This window comes from Falco biarmicus, chromosome 1 (assembly GCF_023638135.1).
Source record: "Falco biarmicus isolate bFalBia1 chromosome 1, bFalBia1.pri, whole genome shotgun sequence".
NCBI classification, from domain to species: Eukaryota; Metazoa; Chordata; class Aves; order Falconiformes; family Falconidae; genus Falco; species Falco biarmicus.
This window is the reverse complement of record NC_079288.1, coordinates 81729484-81744857: the sequence shown is the minus strand read 5'-3', so window position 1 is coordinate 81744857 and position 15374 is coordinate 81729484. Positions and strand designations below refer to the sequence as shown.

The window sequence follows — 15374 nt, the reverse complement described above, 5'->3', positions numbered from 1 at the left end:
CTCGGCCCCTGCGGGCAGCAAGGAGTTAACACACACACAGAGCCCCCCCTCAAGTGAGGCGCGGTTCCTTTAAGAGTTTCCCCCACCCGCGCTTCCGGGTGACGTGCCGCCACCGCGCGGAAGCGGGGGGCAGCGCGCCCTTAAAGAGACAGCGGCGGCGAGGGGGTGGAAGGTACCACCCGCTGAGGGGCGGGGGATGGTGCCGCTTGCCGCGGGGCGGGGGGAGCGGCCCACGGGGCGGGGCTTCCTCTCAGGGGCGGGACAAGGACGCCGCGGAGGCCCGGCCAGGCCCGGGCTGAGGCTTCCCACCCAGGGCTCCCGGGCCTGCGGGGCTCGGCGGGGCGGCTGTTCTCTCAGCTCGGCGTCTCGCTGCCGGCAGAGATGGACCGGCGGCTCGCCGAGCTGGTGGAAGAGCTGACCACTTCGGGGGAGCCGCGGCTGGAGCCGGGCAGGATGAAGGAGCTGAAGAAGATCTGCAGGTACGGCCGCCCCGAGCCCCCGGGGCGGGTGGGCGGGGGGGGGCCGAGCGCCGCCGCCCCCGTCGGAGGCCCTCCTGTGGCCTGCTCGAGCTGGGCGCACCTTGCGGTCAGCGCAAAAACTGCTGGTTCAAAATTTCGACTAAATTTTTTTAAAGCTGTATGTTTTACGTGCTACACCTCTTTTTAAATACCTCCCCCTCCTTTTTTTTTTTTTTTTTTTTTCTGTTTCGTCTTCCTCAGGTCTTCAGAGGAACATATCAGCCATGCCTATCACCTGCTGGTGACGCGCCTCAACGAGGAGCATGCCGAGGTGCGCTTCTCTGCCTTCCAGATCGTGCAGGAGTTGTTTGCCCGATCCCATCAATTCCGGACGCTAATTATTTCCAACTTCCAAGAGTTCTTGGAGCTCACGGTGGGGATAGACCTTGAGCAACCTCTTCCCCCACCCAAACAGGTGGCACAGAAACTGAGGAAAGCAGCCATTAAGTCAGTGCAGGACTGGCATGAGAAATACGGAGAGGCCTACAAGCAGCTCTCTCTGGGATACCATTTCTTAAAGAACAATAAGAAGGTACCCTGCATTTTTACTTCTGTGTGTGATCTTAGGTGATAATTGCTAGATGTTTCAAGTGAGGAAACCAATAAATATAAAAGAAAAGCTGTTGGAAACGACATTGTCTTTAGGAGGCATCCTGTTGAGCATGATCTTTGAAAAACCAACCCTGAACTTTTTGTGCATTTTGCAGTATTTTAAAGTTTTAAAAATCCCAGGTTTGTGTACTCAGAGCTGGGCTCAACTAGCCTTTGCTCTGGGTGCAAAAACTGTTTACTCACCAATAGGCTTTTACCCATGGAATCCTACCTGAAGCCCTGAAGTCTGGCCCCTTTTTAGAAGGGAAATAATGGTTATACCTTAAACTGAGGATAATAAGCTATTGAGTCTTTCTGTGCTAGTTTAAACTAGCCTGATTTCTGTACTGAGCTGATCTAGTTCTAGCATCCTTTTGCTGTACAGCAGAGACAGAAAGTGCAGGTGCTAGCCCCGCTCAGCTGCAGTGTTAGTGCGTCATACAAGAAGCTTCATTACAGAGAAGTTTCTTGTATGCAAACACTTGCTTTTAGATCTCCTTTCTAGGCTTCAAGTTACTGTGTTTGGGACATTCTTCTGCTTTAGTATCTCTTCTGAGGCACAGACAATGAAGTTGGGAACACAGTTCTAGCGTTCACAGTCTACAGTGATCATACCAGGCTTTCAATAAATGTATTGATTCTCTTTCTCTTCAGAAAAACAAATGTTCAGCATTCCTAACAGCAGATCAAAAAGCATTAGTGATACATGATATATTTCTGTTGTTCTGTTCTGTGCTAAGCTGTAGTGTACCCTACGTTATTTATTGTACTTTGTTCTTTTTCTATGCAAGTTTTGGCATCTGCTCATAAAAGGTGATAGTTTTTGAATTCTCCTTTGTCTTGTTCAATAACGAACGCTAAATGAAAGTGACAAGGAGATACGCAAGACTGAGAAGAGGGGACTTTAACACAATACAGTCTTACCAAACTGAACATGCAAGTGTACAGCAGTTCTGGTGAAGTTTAGCATGTCTGTCTGTGCTCCAGTGGTTAATGGCTGCTCCCCGGTTACAACTGGTAACTGATCACTTGGTATTTTTGTGATACCGAGCTACCCAGCAAGGTTGGCTGTACTATTTTCTAGAGCAGCTGAATTTGAGTACTTCAGGAAATATTAGTACCAATAGAAACAATCCTATGTTGTTTGACAACTCATGTACTTAAAGAGTTGAGGCGAGCCAGCTGACCCAAGTGGCCTTTTGCCAGGTTAATAGTTGAAGTGTGAGAAACAACCAAAAGATTTGATGAGATATTTGTACTTTCTAGTAGTAAAGTACATCTGCTGGTTCTGTATTACAAGTTTGGCACTCTAGGATAGGGCAACTTGAGAGGAGTGTTGGCTGTGTGTGTAGTTTGTGCTTGTTGGGTTTTGGGCTTTGTTGTCTTTTTTTTTTTTTATTATCACCAAAATAACATTACAAACAGTTTGTCAGAAGATGACAACTGCTGAACTTCTAGGGTGTAAACCTGGAGAGCTACCCATTGCTTTAATGTTAGTAGTTCCATATTAGTAGGTACAAAGCGTGTACCAGTGTGAACGTTTGACTTTAAGAACAAGTTATATGTTATTACATCTGAAAACAGTTCTCTTTGAACTCCTGTCTCAAAGTTTAAAAAAAGAAGAAAGAAAAAAGATTTCACATATTTCCAAATGTTTGTGTAATTTGGGAAACTGAGTCATATTGTAGTATCTTTGTCTGAAGAATGCAGAGATGGAATTATAGAGTGAACTGGAGTGAACAGGATTTTAAACAGATCAATGTAGAGTATTACTGCTGTATTCCAGTATTTTTGCTAAAGTTACAGTAATTTCCTAGGCCTGCTGCTTACACCCTTTAAATCAAGAACAATTGTTTGCACCTCAAAACATCCAGTTCCGTAACTACAGACCAATGGTAAAAGGCTCATACAGCCTGCACCCATACAAAAGCAGAACAGCAATGCTGGTCCCAATCCATATCACCTAAATGAGGTTAGGTGTTTTCTGACCAAGTTTGTGAGTTAGTGCTGACACCAGATGGCAAATGAATCCATGCAGACATGTATAACTCAGGCCCTGAGACTCTTGACTTTGTGAGGCTTCTATGGGAGGCCAGTGTGCCCTGTTTTGGACAATTCGTGCTTTGTGCATGCTGTAGATTTGATTTGTGATAGATATCTACCTCTCCTTATCCAATGCAAACCATGATGATTTCATAAATGTAAGAAGGGCACCTGGACAAGTGCTGAGGCATGAAACAATGCAGCAGAGCAGCACATGGCTGGTCCCTTTTGGGACAGAGAAGGGGAAAGAATGGGCAAATAAATCTGCTGTAGGTATTCTGGTATGTGGCAGAAGTTGTGATTTAGGAAGCTCTAGCTATCTCTAGTTTTTTGTGCAAGTCCAGTCTGACTGCCTAGAAACAGCAGCTGTGGTTCCTGAGTTCTGAATCTTTGTTCTGTTTTTGTGGGTGATATTGCTCTTTAGGAGGATCTTTTTCTTTTGCTACTGTGCAGACAGCTGTGCGAACTTCTTAAAAAAAAAATAAAAAATAAATCGGATCCTGAAGAGCAAAGAAGCTCACTATGGTGATCTGCGTGCTGCTATAGGTTGTGAAACTAGTTCTTTGTCCTACCTTCCTTCTGCCCCCCCTTTTCCCCACTAAAAAGAAAAAGCACGGTGAGTGTGGTGTGCCTCTTCCTAAAAAAAGATGGAGACTCTCCATGCCAGTTTTCTGTGAGAGGTGAAGTGTCATTTTGCTCCTAGAGGCTTTTATATAAAAAACCATTTGTCTTTAAAGTGTTTGCATAAATAATGCTTGTAAAATCCTTAACATTTATTGCATACTGTAGGGATTATTCTGCAGTCAGAGCATTTATACAGCAAGAAGTTTAACTTCAGCATGTGGTTAAGCCCAAGTCAAGCATTTGTTTTTTAACTTCCATAGTGTTTAATGGAGTTCCCTAATTGCTTAATGCAGAACAAGTATGAAAAAGTTCCTGCAACTTTGAGATAAGACTAACAAAATTCTTGATTGTGCAGAAAATATGCAAACTTCAGTTGTAGGATGCACTTGGTTTGCTTGACCCATAGGTAAGTCTGTGTACGTATTACGGGAGAGATCTAGGACTAGCTAGAAAGTGAAACTTATTTGTCCTGTGTAGAGTGATCTTAATGTTGTGAGAGCTTCTGCCTCATAAGTGAGACTGAACTTCATTGTTTTACTTGTGTGTAGCTCCAGAACATTGGTGTAGGATGTCAGTATCTCGGAACTGTTACTGTATGTTGACAAGCTTGATCATCTAGTAGTGGCAATAATGACAAGCATCCAATGGGTGCTTGTAATGCAGACATACACGGAGAGTCTGTGGACTTTATTAGCAGCAAATTACAGGCTTGCTCAGCACTCCGTGTATTCTGTATTGAAGTTACTGGACTGTATGTGGTAACAATCAAAAGGAAATACTGGTTTTTTTCTTCTTTGAAGGCGTTTCTTTATGCAATAACATAATCAAGTCTCCTTTCCTTAAAATAAAAGTGAAAAATATTTACCTTTTCAAGCCCTTCTAAGAACAAACTAAAAATAACCCTATTGCAAATATTTTAAGAAACAGCTTTTTGAATCACTCATTTATGTTTATATTTTAGTCATAAGAAGGTGAGGCTGAATGATAACCTTTCTATCAATCCCCAAATCTAACAAATGTAACTGTAAAAGTCAGTATTTGGACTTTTTAAATGACTTTGAATGTCTTCTTTTCCACTTTCCTTGCTTACAAAGTTCTTCAGTAAGTGATATGTATGCTTGTGGTAACAGTGCTTACAGATGTTCCTCAATTTCCTTTAATAATAGTGGGCCTAGTGTGATTTCATGTAATCTGAATACTTACCCTGTGTAGTCTCCTCCTGCCCATTCCCCCAGCCCTGAGTCTCAAATGCTGTGATAGAGGCCTCCCAAAGCCTAGTTTATTCCTGCAATTTAGATGTGGAAATCTAAGCGTTTTGTTTTTCTACCTTACGATTCCTTTCTGAAAGCCATTGATTCTCAGCAGCCCCTTATTAGTAGAAGTAAAAACTCTGTTCAGAATTACTGTAGTTATTGATTCTAGGAGGAGAAGAGATAAAAGGAAGTACTGCTGAGCTTCTGGCTGATCGCTGATGTTAGAGGATTTTTTCACCACAGATAAGGATCTTGGGAAATGGATTTTCTATATATTTCTTACAAGGAATGCTACACTTTTTTTCTTCACTTCCTCCTTAGGTCGATTTTCAAGATGTGCATGCCAGAACTGTGGCTGAAAGGAGGAGGGAAGAAGAGAAGCAAAAACGATTGGATAACATTTACAAAGAAAAAGCCAAAAGAGCTGAAAAAGAAATGGAAGGTAAGTTGCTTTAGTTTTCTTAGTGTTTTTTGTTGTTGTTTTGTATTGAAAGCAAGGGGTTTTAAGGTTATATAAAACAAATTCTAAGAGAACAGATATCTAAATAATAGCTGACCGCAGAGGGTGGTACATTTGTTAGAGCTTGACCCTCTGTCTCGGTCTCCCCTGACATTCTTCAGGTGAAAAGCAACAGTCCTGTGAGCTCACATAGTATGGAGAGATTAAAAAAAAAAAAAATGCTAGCAAGTAAAGGTCTGGTCTGTAATTCAGTAAAGTATGAAGCATAGCCTCAAGCAAGCATATCATAAGACTTTTTAGAGCCATGGCTTAATTTCTGTGTCATTGACTAGGTACAGACTTCTCAATACATTGCTGGCTGATGACCTTAATTGTATAGTGTATACAGTTACAGTGTTCCAGAACTATAGGGACTGGTCTGCACAGGAATCCTGGCTGCATTGTAGGATACCTATGAAAAGTATCATACTGCTGCTAAAAAGTATGTTTAACTGGAGACTGAATCCCTAAGCAATATGTACACAGCAAACATTTCTGTAACACGAAAGAACAACAGAGATAGTAAGTATATATTATGTTGCAGCTACAAAGGGTTATTTAATTACTTTGGTATACGCAATGTGTTCAATTGTGTTTGCATTTATTCTACATGCTGGAAATGTTTTCATGTGTGAGGATGGAATTTTAAAGAGATTTAACCTTCTTAAAGTCACTTACTGGTAGCATCTCTTTGAGCAATAGCATGTATTCACAGCTACACCTATAAGCAACTATAACATTCATGGCTGTAGATTGAATACCCACCAACACCGCTAAGAATATTCTCATTGAAACTTGTTCTCCTTCAAATTCCATGAAATACTCGTGTCATCTTTGTATAATGAAATTTTAGAGAGGATGGGGAAAGGAGGAACACTGGTTCTAAATTCCTTACTCAAGAAATTCTAGACTTCCTGCTTAATAAAAATATTTTCACTTTTACAAGGACAGTTTCTGTAGCAGAGAGATCTGTGTGGCTAGATTATCACTGATGACTGGATAAATGGATTACCACTTTGCCAGTCATATTTGTTTTGTAAATCTGTGTCTACTTTGGAGACATTAGCATTTTAAAGTACTTAACAATACTCTAAAATAATTGTGTCTTGATAGAAATGTCCCAAGAGATTGCTGACACACTGACAGAGATGGAAAATTCTTTCTGCCTTCTGATGCCAGATCCTTTCGACTTCACTGTGAATGATGTGGAACTGGAACCCAGCAAACAGATTTCTGCTAATGAGGATAGACCTGCATCCCCCTTGTCCTCTCAGATGGAAATTAACCAGTCCTGTTTTGAATATATGGATGATGAACAGCCATGCTGCAGCAAGGATGTTCTTTCTGTTTCTCAGTGTGTTAGAACTGATAAAAAACAGTTAGATGAGAAACAGGAGAAGCCTGAGCAAAAAGAATTAGATGGAGACACATGCTCAAAAGCTCAGTCTGGTGTCCCTGCTCTCAATGATGATGATTACGAGACTTTTGTCAGGAACCATGGGCTTATTTCACATAAGTATACTCTAGACCTTGAAATCTCCACAGGTATCTGGAAAAACTTTTCACATATAGCTACCTGGAGTCAGCCTTTGTCTGAAATGCTTTGTAGTTGTGGGTTTTTTTTCTATAACTTAAATGCTGCTGTTTCTGGACACCATTTTGATTTGGGATTCCTGGACACCACTTTGATTTATTTTGGAGTTCTGTTCTATTATTCTATATGTTCTAGTAACCATTCTGACGTTTGGGTGTCCTTGTGTGATTAGCAGATTTTATTGATTACCTTTTTAAGACTGAACTTTTGTATTAGTTGTCATAACCATATTATAGCACTGCATAGTACCTACAAGATAAACTTCCTGTGTTTAAAAAAAAAAACAAGTTTACCATATGTAACTTTCTTTCATATGCTTTGCCACTTGCCTCTTTCTTTCTGTCTATAGCTAGGGTATAAGCTGCTAATTTAAAAATCTTACAACTGAGTTTGCCTTAAACTTTATTTCTTTGCTACTGACAACTTGCAAGAAGCAGTAAGTAGTTTTGCTAGGAAGTCTTAAGGATTATGATTATAGCTTTATACTTGAATTTGCAAATGTGAGTTACCTCTAGAAAAATTAGGATGGTTTGTGTTTTGGTAGTCTGTCTCTTACATAACTGTCCTAATGGAATTTCATGTGCAAACAGCCAGTAAGGCAGGTATCTACTTCCATGCTTGCAGGCAACAGAACTGGAAATGTATCAGTGGGGCTTATGAATGACAAACAGGTGAAAAGTACCATTTTTACTTGGGTATTGGCATACTTGGCTTTGACAATCAAGTCCCTAGTGCCACTGGGGCAGAGATTGTTTTATATTGAGTATATGGAAACCATTACAAGTAAGGCCCACATCATTTGAACTTAGGACAACATGTAATGTAAATAGTAAGACTGCACTAGTCTGTGGTTTGTTTGGCAATTCCTTAGTAGTGATGGCCTAATAACTCCTCCTGTCATCACTGGACAGAAAGCTTTTTGTCTCTGATTTTTTTGAATATGTGGATAATGGTAGAATAATTAACACTGAACGACAAATATACTGATGTTTGTAACTTTCCCTGAAGTGTTCAAATATTTTAGAAAGGTTTATGTCTACTTTTTCCGCTTGTTGTCTTTAGTTCCTGAAGTAAAGATGCTATAAACATTGTGCACTAACTCTTCCCTCCTCCCCCCACCCCCCCTGTTTTGAGCAGAAGTAAAAGTGCATGAGAATGAAGATAATACTGCCATAATAAACAATGTCATGGATGCTCACAAACTTGTCAGAAATAAGTTCTTGCCTTCTGTGCAGTCCTGGATTCAGGTGGGATAGATGATTTTTTGTTTTTTTTAAAAAGATGGAGAAGCAAGGACTGGGGTACAATAAGTATTGAGGGAGATGAAAAAGGAAACTAAGGTTGAAGAAACATTGGTGCAAGCAGAAAAAATTTCTGTTTTGATAGAGATGGACAAAAGGAGGCTACAGGAGCTATGTAACTTGTTTTGCTCTTAGATTTAGGTATGCTACCTACAGTCATACCTCTTTTTTTTTTTTTTTTAGATGCAGTAAACCAGGGTGTATTTGCAAAGGATAAAAGTGAAACAGCTGGGTTTTGTCAGACATGTCTATATCAGAAAAACTGTGTGTCCTTTCTGTCAGTTGATACTACTGCTCAGGAGCCTTGTGAATGGAATTTGGCTTATAGAAGGACACTCTCAGGAGATGTTTATACCAGTTGTTCATTCTTTGTCTTTAGTAGTTGCTATTAGCTTTTATATTCTAGATGAGAAAATAAGTGGTTTCATTGATTGTTACTTGTAAAATAAAGGAATTTGTGACAATGTTGTTCCATTGATTATGAAAGAAAACTGAAATTTTTTTGGCTCAGATGTCTAGAAAAAAGAATAAGAATGTTGGTTTCTTGCTTTGCAGTTATTTACCAGAGCAGGAATAAATGATGATCGACTAAGATGTGCCATTGATCTCAAGAATAAATTGGAGACTGCTATGAAGAAATACAAGGAAATGAACATTTCCTTTAAAGCAAGAAAAAGAAAAGTGGTGAGTTTGTTAAAATTCTGTTTTACTAGAGGGTACCATAACTAATGCTTAGCTTGTATACGAAAAATACACTTTCTCTTAATTAATCTGGGAAAGTTGTGGGGTTTTTTTATAGAAGTTTTATTGAAAAAGATACCAACTCAGCTGGTTGTAGCTTCACTCAAGGAAGTTGCACTAAACAATTGCAGAGTATGCCAGGGGGCTGGCTATTAGACAAACTCATGAGAGGCAGCACTGTTGTTGTCTAGGCTGGAGAAGTGGTGAAGCTGAGATTCTGTTTACTCTGAAGTTTCTTCATCTGTAACACTGTAACGTCCTCAGCTTCAGTAAACATGGTATTTACTCATGTTCTTTTACGACTTTACGAACTATGCTAGTGTCTCAATTCAGGAAAGTAGTGTCTCTGCTTTGGAGCACTTACTCTCTACACTAAGCATGTCATGTGATTGAGGATATTTTAAGAGAGTTAATTGTTATATAGAACTTCAAAGTGTCGAAGTATTTCACAAATATTAGCTGCCAAAGACAGTTTTTCTAAAATATGTAAAACTTGTGAATAAACAGAGGCTGAAAGATCAAATACTTTATTCAGATCCAAAAAGGAGTCTATGGCTTGTTTATGTAGCTAAAAAGCAGAGCTGCATAATACTCATTTCTGTTGGCTGTGATCAAATGAAATTACTGTATAGTTTGACATGAAAATAAGTGGTTTGGGTCAGGGTCCAGAGTAGAGTCTGGCTTAAGACTGGATTGGAAGAATTTGGTAAGGACATTATACCTTGGTCTAAATTGTGGTAGCCTTGTTTAGCCATGACCGAGTGTTGTAGACTTTGCTTTCATTGTGCAAATGAAGCTGTATCAAGATTAATTTGGTTCATCATCTTAATACCTACTGATGTACCACACCAGTCAAAAATGCCAACTCTGAATGAAAAGTACTGAAAGACTGTCTTGTCAGAGGTTTTTTTTCTCCAGTGAAATATGTGCACTACCTTTATGCAACCAACTATGAAGGAATCCAGACATCTGCTGTCATTCCTGCCATTTGCTTGACAGGACTTCATTTGCTGCACCTCTGCATGGAATATTGGTTGCTATATTTCTTGCAAGATATAAAGGACATTCCAGCCTTGGTTTGTTTTTTTTTTTGTGTGTGTGCATGTGTTTAAAGTGCTATTGTTACCACTTCTGGAGATTGATCAATGCTATCTATATAAGGTTTGAAAGCTAATAAATTCCATTGTTGGGGGAAGGGGGGGGGGAAGGAAAACACGTAACAGTGCTCACAAAGAATACATTCAGAATGCAGCAATGCAGATTGAAGTATGAACTTAAGCATTGAAAACAATATATAATTATTCCTAAGGGTTTTCTCCAGTGGAAAATACCCAAATTTAGTGTTACTGCTGAGTTACTTTAAATTTATAACCTGAACATGGAGAGCTTTGTATACTGTATATATTACCTTTTATTTGCCGGCCAAATGACTTTGTTGAAACATAAAAACACAGTAAAATGAGTCTGATGGAACAAAATAAACAGCATCTCTTAGACTGTGATTATTAAATCCCCGTCTGTCAAATATTTGCATGTCAGCATATGAAACACTACACACAAACAGCAATGCTGAATTAAAGAAGAGCTGTATTATGTATTGTTGCTTTTGTATGTACATCCTTGTGTCATTGGAGCTATAGTTCTTGCCATGCCAAAGTTTTGCTATCTTCTGTACCATTAAATCCAAGTGAAGAAGTACTGGTAGTCTGTCCTTCAAAGCACTGGCTCAGAGCCATCCTGTCCCGACAGGATACTATTTGTTAGCACATGGAGTCAGTGAGTGCTGTACCTGCTTATGTGTAGAGATGAGCACGCTTAAAAATGAAGGGGAGCATTTAGTAAGTACAGAGAGAGAATGTAGATAAAATTGTCTGAGTGCAGAGGGTCCTGCGTAAATTGTTTGATTTGTCATTGGTCTGTGACATCTATGCATTTGGATATGATAGCAGTTTTCCTGGCAGCTAGTGACTGCAGTACGAGGCAGCTATATTGTTAGGTGGAGAACAGGAAGGTGAATTGTTTGTGTACTTACTCATTTGGGGTGTAGTTATGATCCTGCACCATGGGCAAGCCTTACATTCAGGGAGAAAGCGGTTTTATTTTCTCAGCAAATATGAAACAGAATGATAGGGGCTTGGAAACTTGGCTTGGGGACTTGGGCTTGCCCATTCTCCTCAGGCTTTCTGATTTTTCTTTGTGCTCATTTTCCATGCTTCTGTGGTCGCTAATTTCCCCCCTTTTCATCCGTTCTATCCTGTGCTTTGTTTCTGTTCCACCTGAGGCTGGGGGGAGTAAAGGCTTTACCCATTCTCAAGCTGTGATCAAGAAAGCTGATAAAGGGAAGGGTTTAGTGAGAGACAGGGAAATTGGAGATTTATTACTATGAACACTACTATCCCCTCAATTCCGTAGAGATTTAAATTGCCACTTAAGAGGGGGAAGGTCCTGGAGTTCCTTACTGTTGCCACGTGTCATTGGTACTCTTGTTTAGCTGAGCAGTTATATGTGCACATGGCTGAGATGCAAATAAGTTGTATGCATTTGGAGTAATTCTCGATGCTGTGGTTCAATGTGTCTATACCAGCAATGTAGCTGGATGTGAATTACATTGAGAAGAAGTTGGTGGTTACCTGGTCTGCTTTCACAGAAGAATCATTTGGTTGCTGCAGGAAGGTGTCTGGGTTTGGCAATCCTCGCTATTACCTCCATGCTTTCAATTGTGTTTTTGCTTAATTTTCAAGATCACAGAGCACTGGTCTGCAAGGCAGCATCCTTAGGCAATCAGAGTATGTTAGAAAATTTGCACAAATTATTTCCTGTGAAGCTTTTTTGCCTTTATCTTTGCTGAAAAATGGAACAGCTCCACTGCTTTGCAAACTACGGGAGAACTTTTTGTAGGTTTATGGAACTTCTCTTTTACAAAGTCACTTGAAGGAAAGCACAACTTTATACAGTGGAACACTTTGCCTTAAAATGGTTTATAGTGACATGAGATACAACCACCTCTTTCTTTTTGCCTCCTTGATGGTGAAGAACTCAAACCACGAGAAAGCCTTAATTACAAGGAAGGCCATCATTTTTATGTAACACTTAAACCCTGCCAACACAAGTAGGCTATGGCACTATTCTGCACTTGCCTCTCGGGAGATGTGGGAGGAGAGGGAAAAGAACAACAAAGGTTATCCTTTGTCTAGAAACAAATCCCTTGCAGCAAATGTTATAACTTAATACATCCCAGCTGCCGAAACTGTGTATTCCTTCTTCCTGTTCCTGTGCCCCCAAACAGATCAGAAATCACAAAGACATTTCTTCCTGAGCAGTTATTTTTTTCAAAGGGGAGGGGGATTGGCAAAAAATGGCAGTCTTACTTGCATTGGTCAAAGGCAATGAGTTTTTGTGTGCTTATGCAAGTTGTGTTCACTGTAGTCCAGTACTTGTTTGGGATGTGAATTGGGTGTCAGTTTTCTATAGGGAATGTATTTTGAGAGTATAGACAAGAGTTTAGAAATCCATTTTTCTGTGAATCTGAGTCTTAGCTGAATCCAGGAGAAGAGGACAGAAGCTGTAAAAAGGCTTTTAGTTCACAGTACCTGGATGCTTGGACATACCTCTGTCTCTGAATGCCTGCTCAGGATAATTTCAGTGCCCAGTAGAGGGAGTGCATACTGCATGCTCAACATTTTTTTGCTGTGCCACCTTTATCCAAAACCAGCCATCATTTCGGTCTGTTTCCAGGTAAACTTACTACAACAGCAATACACCAGACACTTCGAGTTAATTCTTGACTCTGTGAGTTATTATGGAAGTACAGTTGTAATTATTGGCAGAGATTTGGTGTTTAAATAGAAATTCCTGTTTCCAGAGGTTTAATTCTTCTGTAGGAATAATTTACAGCTACAATGTTCCTTTAATTATTTTTTTCTGTTTAGAAATAGTTTTGTTGATGTTTATTTTCTATTTTTAAAATACCAGATTTTGTTTCTTGTTTAGTGTTAGATTTGTAGCGGATTAGATGCAAATGATCTTGCTGTGAGAGGGCAAATGTGTACTATATTTTAAATCATGTGTGCTATCTTTGATTTACATCATTTCCCTGAAGGATTATCCATTAGGATAATACTTTGTCCTCACATTTTTAATAGAAATGTAGACCACTAGCTATATTTTGTACACTGAAAGTATATTTATCTCTTATATATATTATCTCTTATGTTATTGCCTTTGGGAAGCCATAAAAGGCTTACTACTCAGGCAGGCTAAAACTTGAACAGATAGGAGCTAGTAGGCAATATGATATGAGAAACATGCCTCTCATTTGTCTGTCAGCAGAGTGATTGTTTAACAGGCCTATTAGATTTTGAATTTTTAATTTGAAGTTGTATTAACAGCCAGGGTTATATAGTTTTTCATTAACTGTCTTCATTACATTTTGTTTCACCTTTCCTTATCTTCTGTCAAATCTAAGCATGCGCTTGGATCTTGATTTCTTCGTGTACTTAATTTTATCCATGTGAAACATCTGGTTGAATTCAATAATGCCATTAATAATTAGATTTGGAGAAGGCTGTTCTTGTGTTGTCCAGATTCTGATCTGGTCCCCAAACCTTACTGCAATACAGGTCTGATATTTTCTGAAAGAATAATGTCAGAAAATTGTTACAAATGTATATTTACAAGTTAAATATTTTCTGGTCATAATTTGGTCTTAAAATATTTTAATACATAAAAATATTAAAATTTTAATATGTAATAAATTAAGCTAAGAGCTCTACCAATTACTTGGCTGCAAGACTACTGCTGATTTCCACCAACCCCCTACCTCCCACCCCGCCCCCGTATCTTCAACTGCAGCTTGGCATTTTATTACTGGTAATGAGTTATTTCTACCTAATCATTTTGTAGCTTTATAACCAGCTCTTTTCAAAGTCTGTGTTTTAGTTAAGTTAGTATCTGCTTACAAAAGTCTCACTTGGCTTCTTATTAAAAAAAAAAATATCAAGGCTGTATATTTTTTTTCCTTTCTGTAGCTATAGAGAATCCAGTCCAGCTGACTGCTTTCTTGTACTCACATCCTCATTTTTTCCCCTCTTTTCCTCATTTTAGAGGAGCTTTTTCTGGGGGGTAAGTAATTGTCCTTGGTGATCTGTCACCGTGCCTGAACTCACATCTGCCAAAACATACTCATACCAAAGAGCAAAAGAAACCTTTGTAAAAGAAATCTTTTCCTCAGGTGATGCTTTTAACTTGCACACAAATGAAAACTGTAACTTTTAATAAGTTGCCCTTTGAAAACCAGAAGCGTTTAATGTTGAGATTTGAATAGTAACTTGATGTTGATTGTATGTTTTCTAAAACTTAAGAGAAATATAGGAATATTTGATAATGAAATCAGCATTACACCTGAAGATGTCCTTTCTCAGATTGTATATTCAATGTATTGTGTTCATATTAAATAAGGTTTAATAACATTTGTATCATCAAAGTAGTAGCCCAGACAGCATTTAATATTTTTTTTTTTGTCTGGATAATATTTATGAAAAAAGCTAAGTCAGCCATAACTGTAAAAGTAAACACAAAATATTTAATGTCAGACAGGTACTTATGTTCCCTCCTTTTTAATTGTAACCATCATGTGATAATGATTTCTATTTGTGAAATGTCTTTTTTGTAATCGTTTTTCAGCTAAAAGAGCTTTCCAGGTTTTTTAAGGCTTACTAGGATGTGAGACTGATATAAAACAAAACACTGTAAAACTAACTCTCAAAACAGTACTCTTGTTAAAAGTATCTAATCAGCTAGTGTGTTTTGGGATGGGGTTTGTTTGGTTTTGTTGTTTTTCTCTTTTCTAGTGGTGAATGTTGCTGTGGTATATTGTATGCTTTGCACTGCCTATGCAGCCTGCTGCTGTTAGTTATTAAAAATATCTTGTTATGCAGATCTAGCTATGAATTCTTAAAGTTGTCACTGTGACGACCTCTGATCCCTATCTGATTCGCAGGTCGCACAATGCAATTTGGAGCTCTTCTAATAGAGTGTAAAATAAAGTAGAATGTCTCTGTCATCAAGTTAACCCTTATGTTAAGTATTTAAGTTTTTCAGGCCAAAGGGTCATCTCCCTTGATTCATCTATGAATACTTAGCAGTGCTTAATCAGTAGGTAGTAGATACAAATTTCCTTCCTGTTTTTTTTATCCATCCTACCTTACAAGG

The 15374-nt window shown here is 39.0% G+C and overlaps 1 protein-coding gene across 2 annotated transcripts in view; it reads left to right on the top strand.

The window, feature by feature from the left end:
* The first annotated feature begins 255 nt into the window (after window positions 1-255).
* UVSSA (UV stimulated scaffold protein A) overlaps window positions 256-15374 on the top strand; it is a 56591-nt gene continuing 41472 nt past the window's right edge. Inside the window, exons 1-6 of one of the 2 annotated variants that reach the window (XM_056340563.1) lie at window positions 256-479; window positions 720-789; window positions 5351-5471; window positions 6642-7073; window positions 8260-8369; window positions 8979-9107. In XM_056340563.1, coding sequence (XP_056196538.1) covers window positions 382-479; window positions 720-789; window positions 5351-5471; window positions 6642-7073; window positions 8260-8369; window positions 8979-9107 — 960 coding nt within the window. In that variant the 5' untranslated portion in view covers window positions 256-381. Of the gene's footprint in view, window positions 480-719; window positions 1051-5350; window positions 5472-6641; window positions 7074-8259; window positions 8370-8978; window positions 9108-15374 lie in introns of both variants that reach the window. The other variant, XM_056340555.1, reaches the window with a different exon arrangement.